General features: G+C 40.3%; 1 protein-coding gene across 1 annotated transcript in view; it reads right to left on the reverse strand.

Annotated features, from left to right (window-relative positions):
• The window catches only part of GDA (guanine deaminase), a 98240-nt gene that overhangs the window by 43253 nt on the left and 27036 nt on the right, over positions 1-27951 (reverse strand). The window contains exon 2 of the mRNA XM_066367992.1: positions 8927-9015. Within this exon, the coding sequence (XP_066224089.1) occupies positions 8927-9015 (89 nt within the window). The remainder of the gene's footprint in view (positions 1-8926; positions 9016-27951) is intronic.

Raw genomic sequence — 27951 nt, forward strand, 5'->3', positions numbered from 1 at the left:
TAATTCAGTTCACAGATCTGCTGCAGGGGACAAAGTGTCACCTAGGACAATCCTTTAGTTAGCCTGAGAGACAAGGACATCACTTAGCACAATCCTTTTGCTAACAGCCTAAGAGATGAGCTCCAAGATGGGAATTGGCTTGCTTTTACAGTTAACAGCCACAAAGCTATAGCATGAGGAACACACCAGGCATTCTAATTCCTACTGCAGTTTTCTCCGCATTATATTACTCTAAAGTCATTTCCCAAGTGATAAAGATAGTCTTAAATGAAAATGATTTTGATTAACTTTGGAAATGTCACTGACTAGAAATATACTTAGCCTGAAAGAAGATAAAATCTTTGAGTGTTTTTTTAAAAGTATCTTTACTTCTATACAACAAATCAAGTAGGCTACAAAGAATGTGGATCAATCACAAGAAACACATTTTTTTTTTTTTTTTTTAATATATAATTTTATTTTTTTAATGGGGTGACATCAATAAATCAGGATACATATATTCAAAGATAACAAGTCCAGGTTATCTTGTCGTTCAATTATGTTGCATACCCACCACCCAAAGTCAGATTGTCCTCTGTCACCTTCTATCTTGTTTTCTTTGTGCCCCTCCCCACCCCCTATCCCTCTCCCATTCCCCCCTCCCCCCCGTAACCACCACACTCTTATAAATGTCTCTTAGTTTCACTATTATGTCCCACCTACGTATGGAATAATACAGTTCCTGGTTTTTTCTGATTTACTTATTTCGCTTCGTATCATGTTATCAAGATCCCACCATTTTGCTGTAAATGTTCCGATGTCATCATTTCTTATGGCTGAGTAGTATTCCATAGTGTATATGTGCCACATCTTCTTTATCCAGTCATCTATTGATGGGCTTTTTGGTTGTTTCCATGTCCTGGCCACTGTGAACAATGCTGCAATAAACATGGGGCTGCATGTGTCTTTACGTATCAATGTTTCTGAGTTTTTGGGATATATACCCAGTAGAGGGATTGCTGGGTCATAAGGTAGTTCTATTTTCAGTTTTTTGAGGAACCACCATACTTTCTTCCATAATGGTTGTACTACTTTACATTCCCACCAACAGTGTATGAGGGTTCCTTTTTCTCCACAGCCTCTCCAACATTTGCTGTTACCTGACTTGCTAATAACAGCTAATCGAACAGGTGTGAGGTGGTATCTCATTGCCGTTTTGATTTGCATTTCTCTAATAGCTAAAGAAGATGAGCATCTTCTCATATATCTGTTGGCCATTTGTATTTCTTCCTGGGAGAAGTGTCTATTCATATCCTCTTCCCATTTTTTTATTGGATTGTTTGTTTGTTTGTTGTTGAGTTTTATGAGTTCTTTGTATATTTTGGATATTAGGCCCTTATCTGAGCTGTCGTTTGAAAAAATCATTTCCCATTTAGTTGGCTTTCTGTTTATTTTGTTATCAGTTTCTCTTGCTGAGCAAAAACTTCTTAGTCTGATGTAGTCCCATTCATTAATTTTTGCCTTCACTTCTCTTGCCATTGGAGTCAAATTCATAAAATGCTCTTTAAAACCCAGGTCCCTGAGTTGAGTACCTATGTCTTCTTCTATGTACTTAATTGTTTCAGGTCTTATGTTTAGATCTTTGATCCATTTTGAGTTAATTTTTGTACAGGGGGAGAGACTGCAGTCCAGTTTCATTCTTTTGCATGTGGCTTTCCAGTTTTCCCAGCACCATTTATTGAAGAGGCTTTCTTTTCTCCATTGTGTGTTGTTGGCCCCTTTATCAAAAATTATTTGACTATATATATGTGGTTTTATTTCTGGACTTTCTATTCTGTTCCATTGGTCTGAGTGTCTATTTTTCTGCCAATACCATGCTGTTTTGATTGTCGTGGCCCTATAATAGAGTTTGAAGTCAGGTATTGAAATGCCCCCAGCTTCATTCTTTTTCTTTAGGATTGCTTTGGCTATTCGGGGTTTTTTATAGTTCCATATAAATCTGATGATTTTTTGCTCTATTTCTTTAAAAAATGTCATTGGAAGTTTGATGGGAATTGCATTAAATTTGTATATTGCTTTGGGTAATATAGCCATCTTGATTATATTTATTCTTCCTAGCCAAGAACAAGGTATATTCTTCCATCTCATTATATCTTTTTCGATTTCCCTTAACAATGGTTTATAGTTTTCATTATATAAGTCCTTTACATTCTTTGTTATGTTTATTCCTAAGTATTTTATTTTTTTTGTTGCAACCGTGAAGGGGATTATTCTTTTGAGTTCCTTCTCAGTTGTTTCATTGTTGGCATATAGAAAGGCTATTGACTTCTGTATGTTAATTTTGTATCCTGCGACCTTACTGTATTGGCTTATTGTTTCTAGTAGTCTTTTTGTGGATTCTTTGGGGTTTTCGATGTATAGGATCATATCATCTGCAAAAAGTGATACCTTTACTTCTTCTTTTCCGATATGGATGCCTTTTATTTCTTTGTCTTGTCTGATTGCTCTGGCTAGAACCTCTAGTACCACATTAAATAAGAGTGGAGAGAGTGGACAACCCTGTCTTGTTCCTGATTTAAGGGGGAAAGCCTTCAGTTTAGTGCCATTTAATATGATGTTAGCTGATGGTTTATCATATATGGCCTTTATCATGTTGAGATATTTTCCTTCTATACCCATTTTGTTGAGAGTCTTAAACATAAAATTGTGTTGTATTTTATCGAAAGCCTTTTCTGCGTCTATTGATAAGATCATGTGGTTTTTGTTCTTTGTTTTGTTGATATGGTGTATTACATTAACCGTTTTACGTATGTTGAACCATCCTTGAGATTCTGGGATGAATCCCACTTGATCATGATGTATTATTTTTTTAATATGTTGTTGTATTCGATTTGCTAGTATTTTGTTTAGTATTTTAGCATCTGTATTCATTAGAGATATTGGTCTGTAGTTTTCTTTTTTTGTGCCATCCTTGCCTGGTTTTGGTATGAGGGTTATGTTGGCTTCGTAAAATGTGTTTGGAAGTATTGCTTCTTCTTCAATTTTTTGGAAGACTTTCAGTAGAATAGGAACCAAGTCTTCTTTGAATGTTTGATAAAATTCGCTGGTATAGCCGTCAGGGCCTGGACTTTTATTTTTGGGGAGGTTTTTAATGGTTTTTTCTATTTCTTCTCTACTGATAGGTCTGTTTAGGCTTTCTGCTTCTTCTTGACTCAGTCTAGGAAGGTTGTATTTTTCTAGGAATTTATCCATTTCTTCTAGGTTGTTGAATTTAGTAGCATAAAGTTTTTCATAGTATTCTACAATAATTCTTTGTATATCTACGGTGTCCGTGGTGATTTCTCCTCTTTCATTTTGGATTTTGTTTATATGAGTTCTTTCTCTTTTTTCCTTGGTAAGTCTTGCCAAGGGTTTGTCAATTTTGTTGATCTTTTCAAAGAACCAGCTCCTTGTTCTATTAATTTTTTCTATAGTTTTTCTGTTCTCTAATTCATTTATTTCTGCTCTGATTTTTATTATCTCCTTTCTTCGGCTGGTTTTGGGTTGTCTTTGTTCTTCTTTTTCTAGTTCCTTAAGGTGGGAAGTTAAGTGGTTCACTTGGGCTCTCTCTTGTTTGTTCATATATGCCTGAAGTGATATGAACTTCCCTCTTATCACTGCTTTTGCTGCATCCCATAGATTCTGATATGTCGTATTGTCATTTTCATTAGTCTCTATATATCTTTTGATCTCTGCACTTATTTCTTCTTTGACCCATTCATTTTTTAAAAGTATGTTGTTTAGTTTCCACATTTTTGTGAGATTTTTTTCCTCTTTTTTGCAGTTGAATTCTAGTTTCAAGGCTTTATGATCAGAAAATATGCTTGGTACAACTTCAATTTTTCTGAATTTGCTGATGTTGTTTTTGTGGCCCAACATATGGTCAATTCTTGAGAATGATCCATGTACACTGGAGAAAAATGTATACTCAGTCACTTTGGGATGAAATGTCCTGTAGATGTCTATCATATCCAGGTGCTCTAGTGTTTTGTTTAAGGCCACTATGTCTTTGTTGATTCTCTGTTTGGATGACCTATCTAGAGCCGTCAGCGGTGTATTGAGGTCTCCAAGTATGATTGTATTTTTGTCAGTTTTTGTTTTAAGATCAATAAGTAGCTGTCTTATATATTTTGGTGCTCCTTGGTTTGGTGCATATATATTAAGAATTGTTATGTCTTCTTGATTCAGTGTCCCCTTAGCCATTATGAAATGTCCATTTTTGTCTCTGAGTACTTTTCCTGTCTTGTAGTCAGCATTATCCGATATGAGTATTGCTACACCTGCTTTTTTTTGGATGTTATTTGCTTGGAGTATTGTTTTCCAGCCTTTCACTTTGAATTTGTTTTTATCCTTGTTACTTAGATGAGTTTCCTGTAGGCAGCATACAGTTGGATTTTCTTTTTTAATCCATTCTGCTACTCTGTGCCTTTTTATTGGTGAGTTTAATCCGTTTACATTTAGTGTAATTATTGATACTTGTGAGTTCCCTATTGCCATTTTATAGATTGCTTTCTGTTAGTTTTGTGTCTTGTTTGATCCTTCTCTTTTGTTTTTCTATCTTTTTTTTTTATTTGGTTGTATTCCATACATCTTTCCACTGTTGCTATCTTTTTTATCTCATGTGCTTCTGTGGTGGTTTTTACAATGGTGGTTACCTTTGAATAATGAAAAGGGTCCCTACCCTGTTCATTGTAGCGAACTATTTTGTGAGTACTTTTGCACTCCATCGTCCTTTGCTACTGTTAATCTCCATCTTCTCCCCCTCTTTCTTTTTGTTGTTGTCACAGTTTAAATTTGGTTTTATTGTGTTCTTCTTGGAGCTTTTACTTGTGGCTCTGTTTTTTTTTGTTCTTTGTATCTGATTGGAGAACCCCCTTTAGTAATTCCTGGAGTGGGGGTTTTCTGATGATAAATTCCCTCATCTTTTCTGTATCTGTGAATGTTTTTATTTCTCCTTCATATTTGAAGGATAGCTTTGATGGGTATAGTATTCGTGGCTGAAAGTTCCTCTCTTTCAGGACTTTAAATATTGGGGTCCACTCTCTTCTAGCTTGTAGAGTTTCTGCTGAGAAATCTGATGATAATCTAATGGGCCTTCCTTTATATGTTGTATTCTTCTTTTCCCTGGCTGCCTTGAGAATTTTTTCTTTGCTGTTGGTTTGTGTCAATTTCATTATGATATGCCTTGGAGTAGGTTTGTTGGGGTTAAGAAAACTTGGAGTTCTGTTTGCTTCTTGAACTTGAGGCTTTAATTCTTTCCACAGGCTTGGGAAGTTCTCATCTATTATTTGTTTGAGTATGTTCTCCATTCCATTTTCTCTCTCTTCTCCCTCTGATATACCTATTATTCTTATGTTATTCTTTTTGATGGAGTCAGATAATTCTTGTAGGGCTATCTCATTTTTTTTAATTTTTGAGTCTCTTTCTTCTTCTCTCTGTTGTGCCTCAAGTTGCTTGTCTTCTATTTCACTAATCCTCTCTTCTATCTGACCTGTTCTATTAGCTAAGCTTGTTACTTCGTTTTTCAGCTCGTGAATTGAGTTTTTCATCTCTGTTTGATTTGTTTTTATAGTTTCAATTTCCTTGGACATATATTCTTTGTGTTCATTGAGTTGTTTTCTGAGCTCCCTAAATTGCCTTTCTGTGTTTTCTTGTATATCTCGGAGGATTTTTAGGATTTCTATCTTGAATTCTCTGTCATTTAGCTCCAAGGTTTCCAATATATTAAATTTTTTCTCCATAGATTTTTCCTCATCTAGCTGTGTTACCTCTCTTTCTTTTGTATCCATGATATTCGATTTTCTCTTCCTTAATGGCATCTGAGGGTGGTTTTGTTGATAGTATTAATGAGATTTAATAAAGAATAAAAAATTTAAAAAAATAATAAAAAAAAATCAAAGAGTTGTTTTTTAAAAAAAAATTAATAATGAAATAAAGAAAAATAAAATAAAATAAAAATTAAAAAAAAAAAAAAAAAAAAAAAAAAAGGAAATTATTCCCCCCCTCCTTTTTTCCTCTCCTCTCCTCTCTCCTCTTTCTTGAGAAAATCTTGTGGTGGACTGTGAATTATAACAAACAATGCCTGTGATGGAGGGCCTGAATTGGGGAAAAGTAATAAAGGGGCAAAAAAAAAAAAAAAAAAAAAAAAAGAAAGAAAGAAAAAAGAAAAAAAAGAGCGTATGGACCCACAAAAAGCAAATAAGGAAAAAATTTGGGTCAAGAATAAAATGATTTGCTTTTAGGTGTTGGTTGTCTAAGAGTTATGATGAGAGGATTAAGAGGAAAACGGAAAAATGGGGGGACAAATTAAAAAATTACTATTGTATTTAGTGGAACAAGAACTAGATAATATGGAGAGCCAGGTATGGGAGCACTGCTAGTGAGTTAAAAAGGTGAAGTAAAAACCCCCCAAAATGCCACAAACATAAGTTTGAGTCCCAGATAAGATAATTTGTTTGTTATTGAGGTTTGAATGAGAGGAGATGTAAAGGAGAAAGGAAGAAACTAATATAGAGGGAGAAAAGAAAGAGAGAGAGAGAAAAAAAAGAGGGAACCACTAAAAGAAGAAAAAAGAAAGGAGAGAGAGAGAGAGAGAGTTAAGGGTTTTGGAGTGCAACCCTCATAGAGAGAAAGGAAGAGAAGAGAAAAGATAATGGGAGATGTAACACTTATGGGTAGTGTAGTTCAAGGAGAGGAGAGAGTAAGACCGGTAGAGAGTTAATCGGCCAAATTGGAGGAGGAAAAAAAAAGTATCAAGAATGAAGATAAGAGAAACAAACGAACAAATATAATAAAATGGGATAGGTTATAAAGTCTGCAGATTATTCTTGATTTTGAGAGGTTATCTTCTTGCTTTTTCTTTTCTCTCCCTCTTCCTGGTCGGTGACTCTGTACCCCGGGTTTTGCCCCTTTGCCACGCTCAGGTGGAGGTTTGCAGTTGATAAGTCTCTATGGCAATGTCATGTATTGTGCTTTAGTCTCGTTGGCAGTCGAGGCTATTAGCATTTATAGGCTCCGACAGTGAGAGAGTCCGTGTTCCTGGAGCCTTTCTCCTAGTCTTTCCTTCCTCAATTAGTAGCCTGATAATCCAGCTATGGGGTTGCCGCTGCCTCTGCCTGGATAGTAAGAGGCTCAAAGAGCTGGCAACTCCCCACTCTATTTCCACTCAGCACAGGGCTCTGGGTAAGGCTCAGTCAGTCAGAGCTGCTAGCATAATCAGGCGGGCTTTCCGGCCATTCAAAGACCTCTGGCTCTGCCACTCTGTCCGGTAACACAGGTGGGCGCCCACTTCCGGGGCGCTTGGAGGAAACTCTCACTCACTGGCTGCGCGCGCAGACCAGGATATCCGGCCAGCAGTCTCACGCTCTGAGTGAAACCCCCAACCGCACGGAAAAGTTGCAGCGTTGGAATTGAGTCTCGCTCCGTCCCCGTGCGCGGCTTTTGCAAGGCGCTGGGGCGGCCCGAGATTCCGCTTTGGCCCACACAAAGGCCCCTGACTCTGCCCCTCTGTGCGATAACACGGGTGCGCACTGCCGAGGCACTCGGAGGAATCGCTCACTCCTTATCTGCGCGCGCAAACCAGGATATGAGGCCGGCCGCGATTCCCTCTGAGTGAAACACCCTCCGGCACGGAAAATCTCCACCGTTGGAATTAGTTCTCACTCCCTCCCGTGCGTGGCTTTCCCAGGGCGCTGGGGCTGCCCAGAGACTCTGCCCTCGGCCCACAGAAAGGCCTCTGACCCTGCCTCTCCGTGGGGCAACACGGGCACTCACTTCCGGGGCTTAGGAAGAAACACATTTTTAACAAATTATTAAAAACTACTAAAAGTAGTCAGAACATAAAACCGCAGCTCAAATGCACTTTTGAAGATGTGTCTTACCTAACAATGCTGTCAGTTATTGCTCCCCAAATCTCTCTCCTATCTTCCCAACAATTATCTCTATCATGCTCTTTATTTCCTTCACAGAAGTCACACACTTAACACTGTCATGCTTACATGTCTGTGCACGTTTATGATCTCTGTCCTCCAGGAACTGTAAACACTGTGAGGGCAAAGACTTTGTAGACAATTTTCACCTCTAGATCCCAGTTCTTGCACATACTAAGCCCAACAAATATCTGCTGAAGAATTAAATGAATAATGGCAGTCTCAAATTCAAAGTTTCCATCCTTCTGTTCCCTATTCTCTATTTATCTGCTCCTTCCCACCTCACACCTTAAAAATTAAAAATCTTGCCCTGGCCGGTTGGCTCAGTGGTAGAGCGTTGGCCTGGCATGCGGGAGTCCCGGGTTCAATTCCCGGCCAGGGCACACAGGAGAAGCACCTATCTGCTTCTCCACCCCTCCCCCTTTCCTTCCTCTCTGTCTCTCTCTTCCCCTCCCGCAGCCGGGGCTCCATTGGAGTAAAGTTGGCCCGGGCACTAGGGATGGCTCCATGGCCTCTGCCTCAGGTGCTGGAATGGCTCTGGTCACAACAGAGCGATGCCCCAGATGGGCAGAGCATCGCCCCCTGGTGGGCGTGCCGGGTGGATCCCGGTCGGGCGCATGCGGGAGTCTGTCTGACTGCCTTCCCGTTTCCAACTTCAGAAAAATACAAAAAAAAAAAAAAAAAATTAAAAACCTTCACCTGGCCTAGGGAAGTGCAGTGGATATAATGTCAAACTGGAATGCTGAGGTCACCATTTCAAAACCCTAGGCTTGCCTGGTCAAGGCAAATACGTCAAGCAATCAATGAACAACTAAAGAAAAGCAACTATGAGTTGATACTTCTTGTTACCCCACCTCATCCTCTCTCTATAAAACATTTTTTTTTTAATTTTAAAGCTTCTGTGTCCCTCAAGGCAGGTTTCTTATCATCTGAGACTTGTTAATGGTGTTCACAAAAGGAAGATGGTGGCTATGACTTACTGGTGGCTCAGTTCTCTTATCTCACACGGCTTGAAGCACCATTCTTTGGCCAGCATTTCTTGTTGAGATGCTTCTTCTAAAAACATTATCTTTAAAAGAAAGAAATAAAAGAATCATAAATTAATGAACCATAGTCATTTGTTACTAATAAATATCTAAATCTTTTAAAAGAGACTATACTATAGCTGAGTTAATTTTAAAAGGTATTTGATACTAAATTAGAGCAATAACTCGGATACCAAATGAGTTCAGGGGCAAAAGGACAGGTATTTGCCCCTAAAGTATACTGCATGATATTTCTTCTTTTCTACCATTCTATAGATGGAAGCAAGACTTCAAATATTCTAATTTGGTGATACAGGATATTAAGAATTACTATATTTTTCTAGTACTATGTATGAGACACAAACAGAATGATCCCTTGTGTTGGACCTGTGAGATCTGAAGCTCATTGGCCACAGCTGGGAAAACTCAATGGTTCTCTTAAACTTTCTTGGTCTGGTTTTACATCTGCAAACAGGGGTTAATACCAGTACATACTTCACATGGCTATTGTGAGGCCTAAATGAGATCATTTTAGTATAGAAGTTAGCACATTTCTGGAACATGTTAAATGTTACATTTATCACATCTATTGTTGACAGTTTTAAAGTATACCGTGGTTGCTGTCTCTATAAAAATGGATTGCAAAGGAAGAATAAAATATATATGCAGGAAATAGCATTTCATTTTTAAATAAAATATTGCAAAAAAAATAAAAGCATTTCACGGAATATGAAATATTAAAAAGAAATACTGCAGATAAAATATAATTAATTAGAAAAAAGATAATGCAAAAAATTGTTTATGGAAATAAATATTAACTTGCTTATTCATTGAACATATCTTTTATTAAAAATTTAGGATATTTTTAGAAGAGAAAATGAAGATATAATTCCTACAAATAAGGAAAAGTAATTTGTGATTCAAAACATACATTAGAATAAATTAAAATCAAAGCAGATACATAATTAAAACCCACAAAACAAAATTTATTAATATACCTCAAAATTGATTTACCATTAAAGCAATCAATCAAAATATTTATAAAACATTATGCTTTCACATTTAAAAATATATTTGAAATAAGTGGTTTTGAGAAAAATATACTTGATCAAAATTTATTCTGAAGAGTAGAAAAAGTAAATGAATGAGCACCGTACCGTAGGAGAAACTTAGAAAATTTTACTAACTCTTTAGGAAATCATATGGCTCAGACCATGCTGTCGTAATAGTAGTATCCTGCCCATCACAAATGCATATGTAACTTTCAATTTTTAACAGCCACATTAAATGTGTGAGACAGAAAAAATAATATTAATTTTAATAAGTTGTTTTATTTAACAACCTAGATGGCTATACTAAAAGATTATCATGTCAAAATGGAACTCATATAAGAGTATTAATTTTATTTTAGAAGATATTCAGTCTTTAAATTTCTGGGTGTATTTTTTATTTAAAGTACATTTCAATTGATTTGCTAAATTTTCACCTGAAATATTTTATGTGTAAATTTTATTTTATATAATTTACAAAAATTATTCTCACATACCCACATAGTTCCAAAAACACTTAAAAGTTTTCCAAAACTAAGATGACTATCAATTTCTAAATAAAAAAATGATAATAAAAATAAAAATAAGAAGTAAAAAATTTTTAAATTTAGTTCATCAGTCTTACTAGCAACATTTCAACTACTTAATATCCTGTATTGGACAGCACATGTTCAGAGTATTTCTTAGCCCAGTTCTGTCCAGCTTTCAAAGAACATGAGGTAAAGAGCACTAGAGCATGGGAAAGAATGGACACCTCCTTATTTTTACAAAGTTAGCATAATCCTCAAAGTTAGCAAAACCTGAAAAAAACACACAACATAAACGTCAATACATACATGCAAACAGAGACCAAAAATTACAAGCCAATGTCACTAGTTATTTAATAATATAGATGCAAAAATAATCCAAATGATATAGTGGCAATAAAAAGTAAAAGTACAGGCCCTGGCCAGTTGGCTCAGTGGTAGAGCATCGGCCTGGCGTGCAGAAGTCCCAGGTTCGATTCCCGGCCAGGGCACACAGGAGAAGCGCCCATCTGCTTCTCCACCCCTCCCCCTCTCCTTCCTCTCTGTCCCTCTCTTCCCCTCCCACAGCCAAGGCTCCATTGGAGCAAAGATGGCTCCTTGGCCTCTGCCCCAGGCGCTAGAGTGGCTCTGGTCGCAACAGAGCGACAGCCCCCCACCCCGGGAGGGGCAGAGCACCACCCCCTGGTGGGCAGAGTGTCGCCCCCTGGTGGGCGTGCCGGGTGGATCCTGGTCGGGCGCATGCGGGAGTCTGTATGACTGTCTCTCCCCGTTTCCAGCTTCAGAAAAATACAAAAAAAAAAAAAAAGTACATTACAATAATAATTCAGCATGTTTGCAACATGTAAGCCTCAATTATTCTGACGAAGCAAGTCACATCTTCTATCAATGTACAGCAGATTTTTAGTAGTTAGGTAAAAACATAACTCTTAAAGACTGCTGGGATAAACTTACGCACCTCTTCATGTTACTATCAATTGACACTCAAGCTAGAATTGACCTGTTCCACACATACACCAGGGATCTTGATTTGTATCATTATTTCCATTAAAGCTTTGTACTTTCTTGTCTCTTACTGAGCTCCCACCACTCTCCACTTATCAAAAACCCTTCACTGTAACCTCTTGTTACTGCCCCTCCATAAGCAGCAAACTCCCCAAAGTGTTCAATATGTGCTCTGAGTTTCTCCCTCCTAACAGCTGGGGCTCTACCCCCAAGGACATGGCTTCCCCTTTACTGCTCAAAGGGTAGGTATTCTTACATCAGACCAGGCAATGAACTTGGTGCCTTCCATACCCACCATAGCCATTTCCAAACAATCTTTCCTGGAGCTTCTTGTGAACAAAGAAGGCGCCTTTAAGATCCACCCTTTCAGCTTTTAAGAACATCTTTTCTCTCTTTTTGTTGTTCTCCTTTATCAACCTTTCTCTTATTGTTCAAATTGGTTGAAGCTTGCCTCACACCCTTCTCTCCACTCCAAGCCCTGCTCTTCCTTCATTATAATATCAGCCTGGACAAACCTTTTGACACCATGGCCAGCTATTTTCATGAACTTACCTTCAGTGGTTTTAGTAAAAAAAATGTGCAGAGCACTTTTTAGTCAACTCATGTTCTAGCCCTCTTCCATGATGATTTCAAATCTGCCCTCTCTTCAAATTTCTGCTCCCATTTGCCCCCAAAATATACACTATACATTTGCAATAGTGAAAAATAGCAAAAATTTTTCAAAAGTCAGTCATTAAGGGATTGATTAAATATTACTAATCCCTGCAGGAATTAAAAGTGACAATAAATGTACTGAATATAAAATTATCATTGATACAATCCTAACGTTTTTTTGAAATGCAGGTTACTAGTAACATGTACTGTATTATCATATTTTTTTTTCTTTTTTGGCATTTTTCTGAAGTTGGAAACAGGGAGGCAGCCAGACTCCTGCATGTGCCCGACCGGGATCCATCCAGCATGCCCACCAGGGGGTGATGCCCTTCCCCGCTGGGGCTCCGCTCTGCCACAATCAGAGCCACTCCAGCGCCTGAGTCAGAGGCCACAGAGCCATCCTCAGCGCCCGGGCAAAGTTTTGCTCCAATGGAGCCTTGGCTGCGGGAGGGGAAGAGAGAGACAGAGAGGAAGGATAGGAGGAGGGGTGGAGAAGCAGATAGGCACCTCCCCTGTGTGCCCTGGCTGGAATCGAACCCGGGACTCCTACATGCCAGGCCGACGCTCCACCACTGAGCCAACCGGCCAGGGCCGTATTATCATATTTTTAATAAAGATATAGGGTGTGTGTGTGTGTGTGTGTGTGTGTGTGTGTGTGTGTTGGGATGTTGGTTCTAAGTGTTGACAGTAGTTAATATGTACAATAGAATTTGGGGTTAATATTTTACTATCATCTTTACACTCTTTTAGATTCAAAATTGTTTAACAATAAATGTTTTATCTTATATAAAACATTAAAGTTAATTCTATTTTAAATATATATAAAAATGTAAAGGAAAAATAGAAATACATAATCTCTACTCATAGAGCCTAAGGTTGTGTAGTTAAGGCACACAGATAATGAATCAGATGGGGAAGGCCTGGTGACAGAGTACAATGGACCCCATCAGTTCCGATAAAGAGACAGTGGGCATGATCAGTGAGGGTTTTAACAAAAAGACAGAACTCTGACAATGATGGATAGGATTTGACACTTGAAGAGTACCCAGGGTTGAAGAGAAAAGTATACAAAAGATAAATAATGATAGAAACAGAAGCATGAAGGCTAAAAGCTACAAGATGTCTTTACAGACACAAGTGTACTTAAATATCATTAGAGCACTAGGTTGGGGAAACCTTTAATTCATAAATCAATTGTTTCATAGATTCTTTTGTTGTTGTTGTTCTTATTCATGTATTTATTCATGATTACTGTTTGAGTATCCCCTGTGTGAGAAGCTCTAGTCCGGGGTCTATGAGTAATAAATTAATAGATTAATATAAGATATATTACACAGATTAGTGAGTACTATAGTAAAAATAAAGTAAATGAAGTAAATAGAATGTGGGGTGTGAAATTCTCTCTGAGAAGTTATTTTGAGCACAGATTTGTATGAATGTAGGGAGTGAACCACTAGGATATTTCGGAAAGAGTGTTCCAGACAGAGAGAACAATCAATACAAAGTCCCTAACATATATATTTAAATTAGATGCTTGGCCTGTTTTAAAACAGCAGGGAGGCAGTGGGGATAGAGTACAACAGCTAGAAGAAAAAGTGGCAGGAAATTGGATGGAGGAGGTAGCTTTGAAGGTCATGGTACAAACTTAAGGTTTATTTTTAAGAATCTCTAAAAGTATTTTGGAAAACAAATATGGCAAAACTACAAAATATCATTGATTTTTTTATGAGGCAATGGGCCTTTCAACCTGAGGTTACCTGGGTTTATGTAGACATTCATTCACTTATTCATTATTCACTATTAAGAGTGCATATCATGGCCCGCGGTCTTCCTCTTCAAAGGCCACAGTTTAGGTGGGCTATCAAGCACATGCAGCAGTCATTAACAAACAAATTTCATGAAGTCATTATAGTGCCAGCTGGCAAGAACCTTTTCATTTCACCCCCTTGTTTTCCATATGAGGATATTGAATCCCTTCTGTTACGCAAGTGACTTCAAGTGCTCTCTTTCTTGAAACTGGGATTATTTAGGATGAGCAATAATGAGTATGTCAAGACACTAAAGCCAAAAACAGATGACTAATGACTATCATCTGAAGAAAACAATCTCTGCAAGATAGAAGCTTCAAACACCAGATGGCAAATTTGGGCAAGGGCTTGTTGCTATGGAACAGAGTAAACTGTTCTTCAGGCCATTGTGAAGTAGCTCGGCCATCAACAAAATAAGGTAACATATATTGCAACCCATTAGACAAGATCCACTCTTAGGTACTGTAATGGGAGATAAAATCAGATAAAAATAGGAAGTCTGAAGATTTCTGAAGCTTTTGGACAGAGATGAAAATTGCCTCTTCACCTCAAATACATTGGTGGAAAAGAAAGATGAAGTAAGATTGACTTATTTTTTTAAGTTACTCTACAAAGGTAGAATCGAGCAAATTCATGTCATAAAGTCATCAAAGGGAAGCATGAGAGACTTAGATTTTCAGGTCTGAGATTCTCATTTCTCAGGTAAGTAAACAGACCAGGAAATATGACTTGCCCAAGGTCACAGGGCTAGCCAGGAATGTCTGCTGGACTTGACCCATCTTCTCAGACATTCTCCCACACTTGTGTGACTGCTTCACTAACAGCATAAACCAAGGGTCAGCAAGCTTTCGACAGTGGGTCAGACGGTAAATATTTTAGGCATTGCAGACCCTACTGTCACTGTTTTACTCCACAACTCTGTAATTGTAAAGCAAAAGCATCCACAGACAATATATAATGGCTAAAGCTATGTTCCAATACAACTTTGTTTACAGAAAACAATTTACAGTTCATATAATATTCTTTTATTAAAAAAATATAATTTTTCCCTAACCACCTAAAAATGTAAAAACCACACTTAGATCACTGGCCATATAAAATCCAGCAGTGAGTTGGATTTGATCTGTGGAGCACAGTTTGTCGATGTCTTCTTCTTTTTTTTAATTTTATTGATTTTAATGGGGTGACATTAACAATTAGGGTACATAGGTTCAGAGAAAATATCTCCAGGTTATTTTGATATTTGATTATCTTTTATACCCATCACCCAAAGTCATAGTCTTCCCTCACCTTCTATCTGGTTTTCTTTGTGCCTCTCCCCTCCCCACATGCCCTCCCTCTCTCTCCTCCCCTCCCCCCTGTTAGATTCAGGGAGTACTGGGGCTGCCAAAGAGTGTAACTATTGAAGGAACAGGGAGTGCTGCAAAGAGTGTAACTATTGAAGGAACAGTAAGTGCTGATATGGCTCCTGTGAGGCTGGGAACAAAGAAGGTCAGAGACCCTTATCAGAAGTTTAGGTTTGAAATTTGCCACTAAGCTAAAACCAGCCCCTGTTGCTATGCCGGCCCTGTTGCTATGCTGCGTGTGACTTCCCTAGCCAATAGCTAAACTGCCACATCTGCTTCTGTGCTATGCTTGCTCACTTAGGATATATAAGGGCCTGGCTGTAAGCTCCAGGTGCGGCTTCTGTTTGCAGCTCCTTGGGCATGGTGTCTCCGGACATCTTGGGAGTTCGCCCCTGCGCAGGTTAAACTGGCCAATAAAGTAACATCTTAACTCCTGAAAGTCTCCGACGTTTGTTCTCATACCCGGTGGATGCTACATTTTGGGGGCTCGTCCGGGATTCTCCCTTGGTGGAGTTTTGGGTCAGAGACTGGAAGGACAGCTCGAGCTGAGTAAGTATTCATGGAGGATCCTCATTTGGTTTGGCTTTTGGGCTCTGGAGCACACAATCCTGAGGTAGTAGGTGGGACGCTGCCGGTAACCTATCCAGGGCTTTCAGAAGTGGGATGCCACTCTCTGAAATTTGGATATTTGGACTTGTTAACTTTGGGAGTGACTGGTCACATTAGGAATCTGTTTTGCGCTGCGCTGCGTTTTGTCTGAGCTCAAATGACTGAGTTGAGTGTGAGACAGACAAGTGTGTTCCTTGTGTTAATAGTGTGTGTTGCCTGTATCCTACCCTTTCTCATTATTCCTGAGTCATCTAGGATGGGACAACAGGAGTCTGTGCTGGGATCCCTACTCGAGTGCCTGTTGAAGAATTTTTCTGATTTCCAGAAGAGGGCTCAGAGGTACGGAAGTCCACAGCCGAGTCCAGGTTTCCTCCGGACCTTGAGCCAGCTGGAATGGCCTACATTTAATGTAGGACGGCCCACAGAGGGCACTTTTGACCTTCCAATTTTGTTTGCTGTCAGAGCCATGGTCTATAGTGCTCCCCACCCAGACCAATACCTGTATATGGATGTGTGGGTAGATACAGCCATTTTGCCTCCTCCTCTGGGAGGGCAGCCATTTTGCCTCCTCCTCCAGGAGGGCAGCCATTTTGCCTCCTCCTCCGGGAGGGCAGCCATTTTGCCTCCTCCTCTGGGAGGGCAGCCATTTTGCCTCCTCCTCCGGGAGGGCAGCCATTTTGCCTCCTCCTCCGGGAGGGCAGCCATTTTGCCTCCTCCTCTGGGAGGGCAGCCATTTTGCCTCTCCGGGAGGCACCGCCAGCACCAGATGCTGGCCCACGGGTACCTCCTCGCCTCATCTATATGCCTTTTTCCACTAGTGATTTATACAATTGGAAACATCAGAATCCCCCATTTTCCGAGAAACCTCAGGGCCTAATATCTCTCCCTGAGACCATTTTTAGGACCCATCAGCCCACATGGGACGATTGTCAGCAGATTTTACAAACCCTCTTCACTTCTGAAGAAAGGGACAGAATAATGAGAGAAGCTGCTAAGGCGGTATTAGGAGAAGAAAAGGAAACTCGGGAGGGAAGAAGGGAAATAGAAGATGCTCTCCCATCTCAACCTCCTACCTGGGACCCTAATACCGCTGGGGGAAGGGACACGCTCCTCCAGTATCGCCGGGCTCTGTTGAGGGGGCTCAAGGCAGCAGCTAGAAAGTCAACCAACTTTAGCAAGGTAAGTGAAGTCATCCAGGGAAGAGAGGAATCCCCAGCAGCCTTTCTAGAGAGAATCATAGAGGATTACAGAGTATATACCCCTCTAGATCCTGAGGCAGAAGAGATCCGGAGACTAGTAAATATAGCCTTTGTGACTCAGGCCGCTTCAGACATTAGGAAAAAGCTTCAGAAGATAGAGGGATTTAAAGGAGAGAATAGAAGCAAGCTATTAGAGATAGCCCAGAAGGTGTATGTCAATAGGGATGATCCGGAAGTTGGCAGGGTGAAGGAAGTTGCCAAAATTTTGATTGCTGCCCAGAAACCTCCTCCAAAAGGGAAAGGGGGACAGCAAAAGGGCCAGGGACAGCGAATAGCAAAAAATCAATGTGCCTATTGTAAGGAGAAAAGGCACTAGAAAAGAGAGTGTCCAAGGTTAAAGGCCAACAGCCAAGAGCCAAGACAGGGCCCAGAGGTCTTGCTCCAAACCTTAGACTGACGGGACCAGGGCTCCATTCCCGCCAGCTCCCAGGAGCCCATGGTCACCTTAACAGTCGAAGGAAAGCCAATAGACTTCCTAGTCGACACGGGAGCCACCTACTCAGTCCTAAAGAAACCACAGGGCCAGATGCAGAAGACAACTACTAAGATAATAGGGGTAACGGGCAAAGCAGAAGCCTACCCATGGGCCACCACAAGAATTACTGACTTAGGTCGAGGCACCATCACCCACTCTTTCCTAGTCATTCCAGACTGCCCTTATCCACTGCTTGGAAGGGACTTATTGCAGAAACTTCAGGTCACCATAACCTTCTGACAGGAGGAAAGCCCTATGGGGAACAAAGAGGCAGAGGTCACCATAGAAGTAACTGTCCCACTGTCAGAAGAACACTCACTTACCACCGTCCTAGAAGGTAAGGAGGCCAAGGAAGGGGTTCCAGATGCCCTGCGTGCCTAGGTACCTGAGGTTTGGGCAGAAACCAACCCCCCAGGTTTGGCTGCTCACCAACCACCTGTCCTGGTGCAATTGCTTAGCACTGCTAGACCGGTTAGGATCAGGCAGTACCCGGTCCCAGCCCGAGCTAAACAGGGAATCACCCGGCACTTGCAACGCCTGCTGGAGGCAGGCATCCTTCAAAGGTGCCAATCAGCCTGGAACACCCCGCTGCTTCCCGTCCAGAAACCAGGGAGCCAAGACTATCATCCGGTCCAGGACTTGCAGGAGGTGAATGCGCAGGTAGAGACTATTCATCCCACGGTGCCCAATCCGTATACCTTAATGAGCTCATTGCCCCAACCCATACCTGTTATTCTGTCCTGGATTTGAAGGATGCCTTCTTTAGTATTCCCCTGGCACCTCAGAGCCAAGGGATCTTTGCCTTTGAATGGAATGACCCAGATAATGGACTTGTGGGGCAGTTCACTTGGACCAGACTACCACAAGGGTTTAAGAATTCCCCCACCATTTTTAATAAAGCCCTCAGCAAAGATCTGCAGGCTTTCTGCTCTTCCCATCCATCAATCGTACTGCTCCAGTATGTAGATGACATCCTCATAGCTGCCAAGGACGAAGGAGAGTGTGAGGAAGCCACCTCGGACCTGCTGCAAGATCTCAGGCAAATGGAGTATCAAGTCTCCGCCAAGAAGGCCCAGATTGTGACGAAAACTGTAAGTTATTTGGGGTATAACTTACAGGGAGGGCAAAGGACATTGTCCAGCCAGCGAATTCAGACGGTCTTGCAGATCCCCGAGCCTACTAACAAGAGACAGGTATGAGAATTCCTGGGTGCAGTAGGATACTGCCGACTGTGGATATTAGGCTTTGCAGAACTAGCTGAACCCCTGCACGAACTAACCAGGGGTAAGGAAGAGCAGTTCACATGGACAGATAAGGAGAAGCAAGCATTCCAAGTGCTTAAAGAGGCCCTGGTGACTGCCCCAGCTTTGGCCCTGCCGGATCTGGCCAAACCCTTTCAGCTATTTATAGCAGAAAAGGGAGGCGTAGCCTTAGGAGTACTGAGCCAGGAACTTGGGCCGTGGAAGAGGCCTGTCGCCTATCTGTCCAAGAAACTTGATCCTGTAGCCTTGGGATGGCCAACATGTCTGAGGGCACTTGCTGCCACCTCCATACTAGTCAAGGAGGCTAGTAAATTAACTTTAGGGCAGGACATCAAAGTCATTGAGGAACACTACGTAGAGCAAGTGCTGCGAGCACCTCCTGACAGGTGGCTATCTAATGTGTGGCTAATGCAGTATCAGGCTCAGCTGCTGAACCCTCCATCTGTTCAGTTCCTCAAAACTGCTGCCCTGAACCCAGCGACTCCACTTTGGCCCAGAGTTGCAAACAAATCCTTGACACAGTAACTGGCTCCCACCCGGACTTAAGGGATCAAGCATACAGGAAGGCAGACCTGACCCTCTTTACAGACGGGAGCAGTTTTATTAAGTATGGACAACGACATGCAGGGGCAGCAGTGGCCATGGAAAATAAGGTCCTGTGGCAGAAAGCACTGCCCACAGGAACATCTGCACAAAGGGTAGAGCTAATAGGACTAACCCGAGCCTTACAAATAGCAGAGGGAAAAGTTGCCAACATCTACACTGACAGCTGGTATGCATTCGCCACTGCCCATGTCCACGGAGCCATATACAAGGAGAGAGGCTTACTGACAGCAGGAGGGAAAGACATTAAAAATCGCAATTAAATTCTTGCCCTCCTAAACGCCATTTGGCTACCTACCAAAGTTGCCATCATCCACTGCAAAGGACACCAGAGAGGGGACTCGCCTATTGTAAAGGATAACAACCTAGCAGACTCAGCTGCAAGAGAGGCAGCCACTAGGCCACAAGAAAGCCTTCTGCCATTGCTGCCTAAGCCAATGCTACCTTGGATCCTAGATATTCCCCAGAAGAAGAGCAGGAAGGGATGCAGTTGAAAGGGAAGAAAAATCAGCAGGGATAGATAGAGCTTCCTGACTCCTGGCTCTATTTACCCCAGGGAATAGTAGAAGATATTCATACTAGTACCCATCTAGGACAAAACAAGCTAGAACAACTTATCAGGAAGTATTATGTAGGGCCCAACATCAGGGATATTGTCCACTCCATTGTCTCGAGGTGCAGCATCTGTGCCAGAGTAAATGCACAGAATAAGAAGTTACCCCCCTTTGTAAGGTATCGGGGGAAAGCTCCGGGAGAACTGTAGGAAATAGATTTCACAGAGATTACCCCTAGGAAGTCAGGTTATAAGTATCTATTAGTGTTATTAGACACCTTCTCAGGATAGGTGGAAGCATTCCCCACGCGAGGAGAGGCTGCTTCCACAGTCTGCAAAGTCTTATTAAGGGAAATCACACCTAGATATGGCATTCCCCTAGCCCTAGGATCAGACAATAGATCTGCATTCATATCCAGGATATCTCAAGAATTAGCCACTAAGTTAGGTATTAATTAGAAATTGCATTGCATTTATAGACCCCCAAGTTCAGCACAGGTAGAAAGAATGAACAGGATTTTGAAGGAAACTATAATTAAGCTGAGAGGGGAGACCGGCGAAAACTAGGTTGAGCTCCTCCCTTTCGCCCTTTTTAGAACCAGATGTACCCCCTATCTCAATAAATAGACCCCTTATGAAATCTTATTTGGGCAACCTGTGCCCCTTGTATCTCGACTGACCAGAGGGGAACTAGAGATTTCTAATCATAATTTCCTCAAGTCCTTGCAGGCCCTTCTCCAGAGTAGAAAGAAAGGTCATTGAACTGAAGCCTGCCAGGCTTCCCGGCCCCATCAAGGGACACGTCTGTGCTGTAGAAAGAGGGACATGAGAAGGTTTTACAGGTTACTCAGCAAACTGTTCAAAGACTGTCCAAGAGGCACTTCTAGCAGTACACCACCCAAGGACTGACTCCCACGTGTACGGGTCCACACACCATGGTCCTGAGCACCCCCACTACTGCCAAGGTAGAAGGTATACCCGCCTGGGTCCACCACAGCCGGCTGAAGCTTGCAGTCCCAGCAGAGACACCTTTGTGGACAGCGAAGACTGACCCCACCAACCCTTGTAAGCTGACCCTGAGAAGGACAGCATGCCCTGCTTCAGCCACAAACCAGAAGTTAACTGGTCCACGCATGGCTAATGCCTAGAGGAACTAACTAAGGACTCTTTTAATCAGGCTTTAGGAAAAGGGAAACTAGAATAATAGAAAGTATGAAGTGTAGAGGTACTTTTGAAAAGAAAAGGGAAAAGCAAGTTGTTATGAAGGCCAGTTATTTCTAGATAAGAAAGTGCATAAAAGTTGAAGGGTTATGTAAGTTGCAGAAGGTTTGTGCAAGTTGTCAGAAGTTAGTGCAGAGAAGAAAAATACAAGGCAGGACACGTTCCTTGTGTATCAGCCCTGCAGATATTGCAGGAAAGTAGTTTATTATCTTAAAACAGTGTGTGCTTGTATACTTTTGCAAAGATATTGTACAAATGTGCTGAAAACATTGTAACCTTGTAGGTTTCACCTATAAATACCCCTCTCCCCCTGAGCTCATCGCTGACCATTGTGAGAGGCGTAGTAGGCTAATCACTAGCCAGTGTATAAGACCCAATTAGCTTATAGCTACAGCTAAAGTAGAAAATTCTCATGAGCCCCAGCCTTATACCATTCTCCCCACTGATGAAGAATCAAGGGTTTGATTTATGCCCAGAAGAGATGGAGGAATGTTAGATTCAGGGAGTACTGGGGCTGCCAAAGAGTGTAACTATTGAAGGAACAGGGAGTGCTGCAAAGAGTGTAACTATTGAAGGAACAGTAAGTGCTGATATGGCTCCTGTGAGGCTGGGAACAAAGAAGGTCAGAGACCCTTATCAGAAGTTTAGGTTTGAAATTCACCACTAAGCTAAAACTGGCCCCTGTTGCTATGCTGCGTGTGACTTCCCTAGCCAATAGCTAAACTGCCACATCTGCTTCTGTGCTATGCTTGCTCACTTAGGATATATAAGGGTCTGCCTGTAAGCTCCAGGTGCGGCTTCCGTTTGCAGCTCCTTGTGGGCACGGTGTCTCCAGACATCTTGGGAGTTCGCCCCTGCGCAGGTTAAACTAGCCAATAAAGTAACATCTTAACTCCTGAAAGTCTCCGACATTTGTTCTCATACCCAGTGGATGCTACACCCTCCAACCACCATAATCTTGTGCCAATGTCTTCCTACTCAGGCTTCTAATTAGATGCATGTAAACTGAAGCTGTGTAATTTGTGGCTTATGATAGTACTTCTAGGAAGCATTATTTTATGTTTTTCAATTTGTAATAACTTTTAACAATTTTTTCTTTAACTTCAGGGCCTGATAAAATGTTCTTAGAAAAGTACAAATTCTGGCAGCCTTACAAGCCCAACTTTGCTGTAGAAAACATATATTTTTGATAAATAAAGCAGTAGCTTTAGTAATTTTTCTGATCTCTGTAGAAGACATCACTAATGATTCAATGGTATTTAACAACTCTTTATTTTTTTAAAAAAAATAAGGCAATGTGTTAAAAAATGACAGGATGTCTGATAATAATAAAAATATTTAACCATATGTACTCTTTTCAAGATACTACCCTATACCCTTTACATGTACTAATTCATTTTACCTCACAAGAGTCCTATGAGGTATATACTATTACTAGCCCCATTTTACAGATGAGAAAATTGAGGCACAGAGATGTTAAGTACCATGCCCAAGATTACATAGCTAGGAGTTGGTAAATCTGGAATTGAACCAGATTCAGGCCTCCAGGCTGATGTCTATTAATACTATATTATACATTTTTACAACTCTTTCATACAAAAAAGAATTAATAAAACAACCCTCCCTTCCTTTTCCTTTATAAATATTTGTTGGTGCTTTTCCTTTTTCTTTCCCTTCCTTAAAGTATAAGGATGAACAAGGACCTGATAAAATAAGATTTAGGATAATGGTTCCCTCAGAGTAGGAAGGGAAGAAAATGGGATGGGGAGATATGTAGAGGGATCCAAAGATAACCAACAGTTCATCATGTCTTCATTCATTACACCGGACACAGGCATTGTGCATGCTTTTTCTTATGTGAGCAAATATATGAACAAACACAAACTGTCTGCTCACACCAAATGTTTTTTAAAATAGTAAAATCCATATCACATGAAATATCCACATTGATAATCTATAGAACACCACAATGACCAAGAAGAGAAACTACAGGAGAAGTGAGGGTGATAAGGAAACAGATCAAATGTGTATAGCATTATGACAGCAGCAATCTAATTTGTCATCCCCTCCTTTCTTTTACAAAGAGTCAGTAATATGCTACACAGCCTTTACATGCACCTGAGTGCTTGTGAATGACTTTGGGATAAAAATTGTTAGCCCCAGTGTATTTTTTTCTAAATTTAGAATGTTGTGTGTGTGTGTGACAGAGACAGAGACAGAAAGAGGGACAGATAGGGACAGACAGACAGGAAGGGAAAGAGATGAGAAGCATCAATTCTTCGTTGTGGCTTTTTAGTCTGCTTAGTTGTTAATTTTTCTTATGTTCCTTGGGGGGGGGTGCTACAGCTGAGTGAGTGACCCCTTGCTCAAGCCAGGGACCTTGGGCTCAAACCAGTGACCTTGGGCTTCAATCCAACAACCTTTGGGCTCAAGCCAGCAACCCTGTACTCAAGCTGGTGGGCCCGCACTCAAGCCTGCAACCTCGGGGTTTTGAACCTGGGTCCTCTGCATCACAGTTTGATGCTCTATCCACTGTGCCACTGCCTCATCAGGTTAAATTTAGAATTCTTTGGTGCCTTAATCAATTTATGGACTAAGAAAAATTTTTAAGTGGTTTACAGTTTTTACCAATCATTCAGTCAAATTCAGTACAAATCTCAAAGCCAAGGTTAAATGACACATTTGAATCCTGAAATCATTAAACAAGCAAATAATTTCAGCATCTGCCTCACAAAAGACATCTTCAGAGACTAAATTCAGCAAGTGATCAATTAAAACTGAATTTAAGAAAAGCACTGTCTATTTTGATAACTGAAAGGTGTTATCAATTGACCACAAAATTTACTTCAACAGACTGCATCAAATGTAGATATGAGTAAGAAAATGCAGGAATACACAAAAGTACTGACTACACAAGTCTACTGCTTTGGTCTTTTTTTTTTAAATCTGCCTTAGAAACATGTTATAGGTTGAGTTGTGTTTCCCCAAAATTTATATATGAAAGTCCTAAACCCCTGGTACCTCAGAATGTGACTGTATTTAGGTTTATACAGAGGTAATCAAGTTAAAATGAGGTAATTAGGGTTTGCTATAATCCAATATGACTGGATTCCATATGAGAAATATGGACACAGAGACACGCTTAGAGGGAAGATGAAATGAAGAGACCCTAGGATAAAACAGCCATCCACAAGCCAAGGAGAGAAGCCTAGACAGATCCTCCCCTCGTGGTTCTCAGAAAGAACCAACCCTGCTGACACCTTGATCTCAGACTTTCAGCCTTGAGAACTGAGAGACAATAAGTGTCTCTTGTTTAAGCCACTCAGCTTGTGGTGCATGGTTATGGCAGACCTCTCAAACCAACAGAAAACCCTGTGAGAAGGGAGGATTATAAGACTGGTCTAATAAATCAACAACAACAACAAAAACCCTGCAGAAACAGCTTTTAGTGTTTTCAGTAGGCCCCTTCTCTGAGAAACTTGAGGTGGTAAAAAGATACACTCAACTTATTGAAGAATCAAGAGTCTACTCTCTAGCAGCTCTGTGAATCAGGGCAAATCCCTTAACCTTTCTGACTTACCATTTTTGAAAATATGGTAATATCTGCTATGTCTCCTTTCAATCTATAAGACAAAATATTTTAAAATGAAGGTATATAAAACATGCAATGAACTGTAAAAGTTCTCCATAAACATAAGGTATTATTAATAGTGTTTTTTTTTATATGGAAACCAGAGTGGTATTTTAGCAGATAACTGTGTGCTTTGATTCCAGAAAGGCATCTGAAGGTACCAAAAAATGAACTTTGTCAGGCAAGCTCAAAAAAGCAAGCTGGATCACAGTAGATCTGGAGGGAGTCATATCTGGTTGTATATTTCCACTCTCAAAAAGGTGATAAACAGGATGAGAGAAGCATGGCTGGAGAACTCTCAAGACACTTCAGGGAGCTCTGCCCCAGCCCTGTTCTTATTAACAGCTTAGAAGTGAAATGGACAACAATCTGGAAGGCACATTTTGTTCCTTTGCTGGCAATATCCAGTTTTAAAGACTCCCACAGAATAAAACTAACAAGATGAAGCTTAACAGGAATGTAAGGAAAATCTGACATTTTCGTTTAAGAAAAATCAAATACATAAGGTAAAAAAAGTTGTAGAAGACTAAATTAATGGTGTGTAATAGTTGTCCACAAAATGGAGTCTGAATAAGGTCAAATCTGTAGAAATATAGGAGTCCTTGCTTTGCATGGTTCTAATATACATAAATTTCAAATGCCACAGTTTAGTGAAATGATGCCAGTCCCTTAACAACATGGTTCAAATATCAGTTACCAGGGCCCATTAACTTTGAATGACTGCATCAGGTACCAACTTGGCTTCTAGCTCCTCAGTCCACGGTCACTACCTATGCAACAGATGTGTGCAGTGATCAGTAACCGATCACATACTTATTCCAAAGTTGTGGTAATTGCTCCTTGTGCCCCTTACCTATCGTTCACACACAGACAGCAAAGCTTATAGTTGTGTTGCCTCCTTGCCTACCAGCCATAAACTCACATGGCAATTTAGAAAAATGAGTAATTGAAAGAGTGGCTTGCTTAACAAAGATGAAAGAAAGTACAGCAAAGAAATTAAAAGTGGTAATACAAGAAGTGAAACTTGAATCTAACTTAAATGGTTTCTTAGAGTAGAAATAGTTGACCATGAAACACTGAAATTGCCAATGTTCTAGAAACAAGAGCTACCAGCAGAGAAACTCAGCAGAGGTACACATACTGATATAAATTGATGATAGTGATTGAAGCTATCTCACTAGTTGAAACAAGCAAAAAATCCTCCTGCTAAAGGAAGTCTCAGAGAAATATCTCAAAGATATTTCACAATGCTGAGGGAGTTCAAAGGACAAAATGTTGCAAGTGGATTCATATTTATAAAGCAGGATGACATTAAGTCAAGGTAAACAAAAGATGTTCACTCTGTATTATGATATACACATGATGGAAAAAAAAAAGCCAAGCACTGTTCAAATTACTTTTTAGGCTTTTTAATTATAAAATAAAACACTTTAATTCTGTTTCTAATGTTTCAAATAACAATATGCTAAATGAATAGTAGTTTCACTATTTTTTTCATTTCTCTATGCACTACCTTCCTATGATTAGAAGTATACCTCATTTTATTGTACTTCACTTTGTTAGGCTTCGCAGATGTTGCATTTTTTTACACACTAAAGACAATCCTGTCCACCACCAAAAATATTACAATTTCCTTTATTGGGATACTGACTTTATTGTGTTGGTCTGAACCTAAACCTGCAGTATCTCTACAGTATGCCTGTACCTTCCATTTTCACAGTCATTTTTTCAGTCCTGCGCTGTTGTGAAAAGTGAGGACTACTTTATCATATCCTTTTAGACTTAGTTTGGAGTATAAAACTAGTTACTGATTTTCAGTTGTTGGGATGTGTTTTACAGGGAAGTGACCAGAATGTAGGAAAATCTGAAATCAAAACTTCAGAGAAAATTCTGAATAGAACTGCCAGTATTTTGTCTGGAGAAGAAAGTCAAGGTTACCATCGCTGCAAATAATGGAGAAGTCCTCACATACAATAAAAGTGCCATCCTAAAGCAGCAGAACTAGTTTCAGTAACAGAATGTTCAACAATAGGATTTTCAATTTCATGAATAAAAGGAGCTCCTAACAATTGATATAAATGGAATTCAATGATTCACAACATAGCAAACTCCTCATAGTTGGAAGACTGGCTGACCATCTGTCAGGGATGTTGTAACAGAAATTAACTCCCACACTGGGTGAAAGGGGATGTTCCATTGCAGCTCATATTCCAAACATCAATGTAGCAGCTTTAAAATATGTCCAGAAATTCTATGACACTCATCTCTTTAAAAGGTGGGCTTTAGTTCCCTCCCACAACCTTGAGGTGGGCCAAACTTAATGATGTGCTTGCAACAGAGTGTTCACAATGTTGTGTGATTTTAAGCCTAGCTTAGAAGAATACCTTCCACCCTGGTTCTTTCACTCTTAAATTATTATTTTGAGAATTCTCCAGTCAAGTCATGAGGGCACTTGAGCAGCCTAGAGGGAAGTTCTCATGGGGAGATATCAAAGATTGCTGCCAACAACTATAAGCACTAGCTCAGAGTTGAATAAACTTGAGTGTTATAGGTGGACCCTTCAGCCCCAGGCAAGCCTTCAGACGACTGCAGTCCTGACCAATATCTTGATGAGATGATTTCATCTCACGACAGATCCTGAGCCACTCAGCTAAACTGTTTCTGAATCCCTGACCCAAAGAAACTATAAGGATAACAAACTGTCAATTTCAGCCTCTAAGTTTTGGAGTAATTTATTATGCAACAATAGCTAATAAATACGATCCATTTTGATCAGAACACTAAGAGTATTTTACAATCCTAAGAATCCTGCTCACACAATTTTTTTTTCCTAGTAGTTTTCTTTTTTTCTTTTAATAGACTCAAACCACAATTCCCAAAAACTAGTTCCTGTAATTTAAGAATAAATGATTATCCAATGATATTCTGCTGTAAAAAGTAAAAAATAGAGAAGGAACCTAAAATTAATCCCTTCTACTCTG

The sequence above is a fragment of the Saccopteryx leptura genome, chromosome 2 (genome assembly GCF_036850995.1).
Source record: "Saccopteryx leptura isolate mSacLep1 chromosome 2, mSacLep1_pri_phased_curated, whole genome shotgun sequence".
Lineage (NCBI taxonomy): Eukaryota > Metazoa > Chordata > Mammalia > Chiroptera > Emballonuridae > Saccopteryx > Saccopteryx leptura.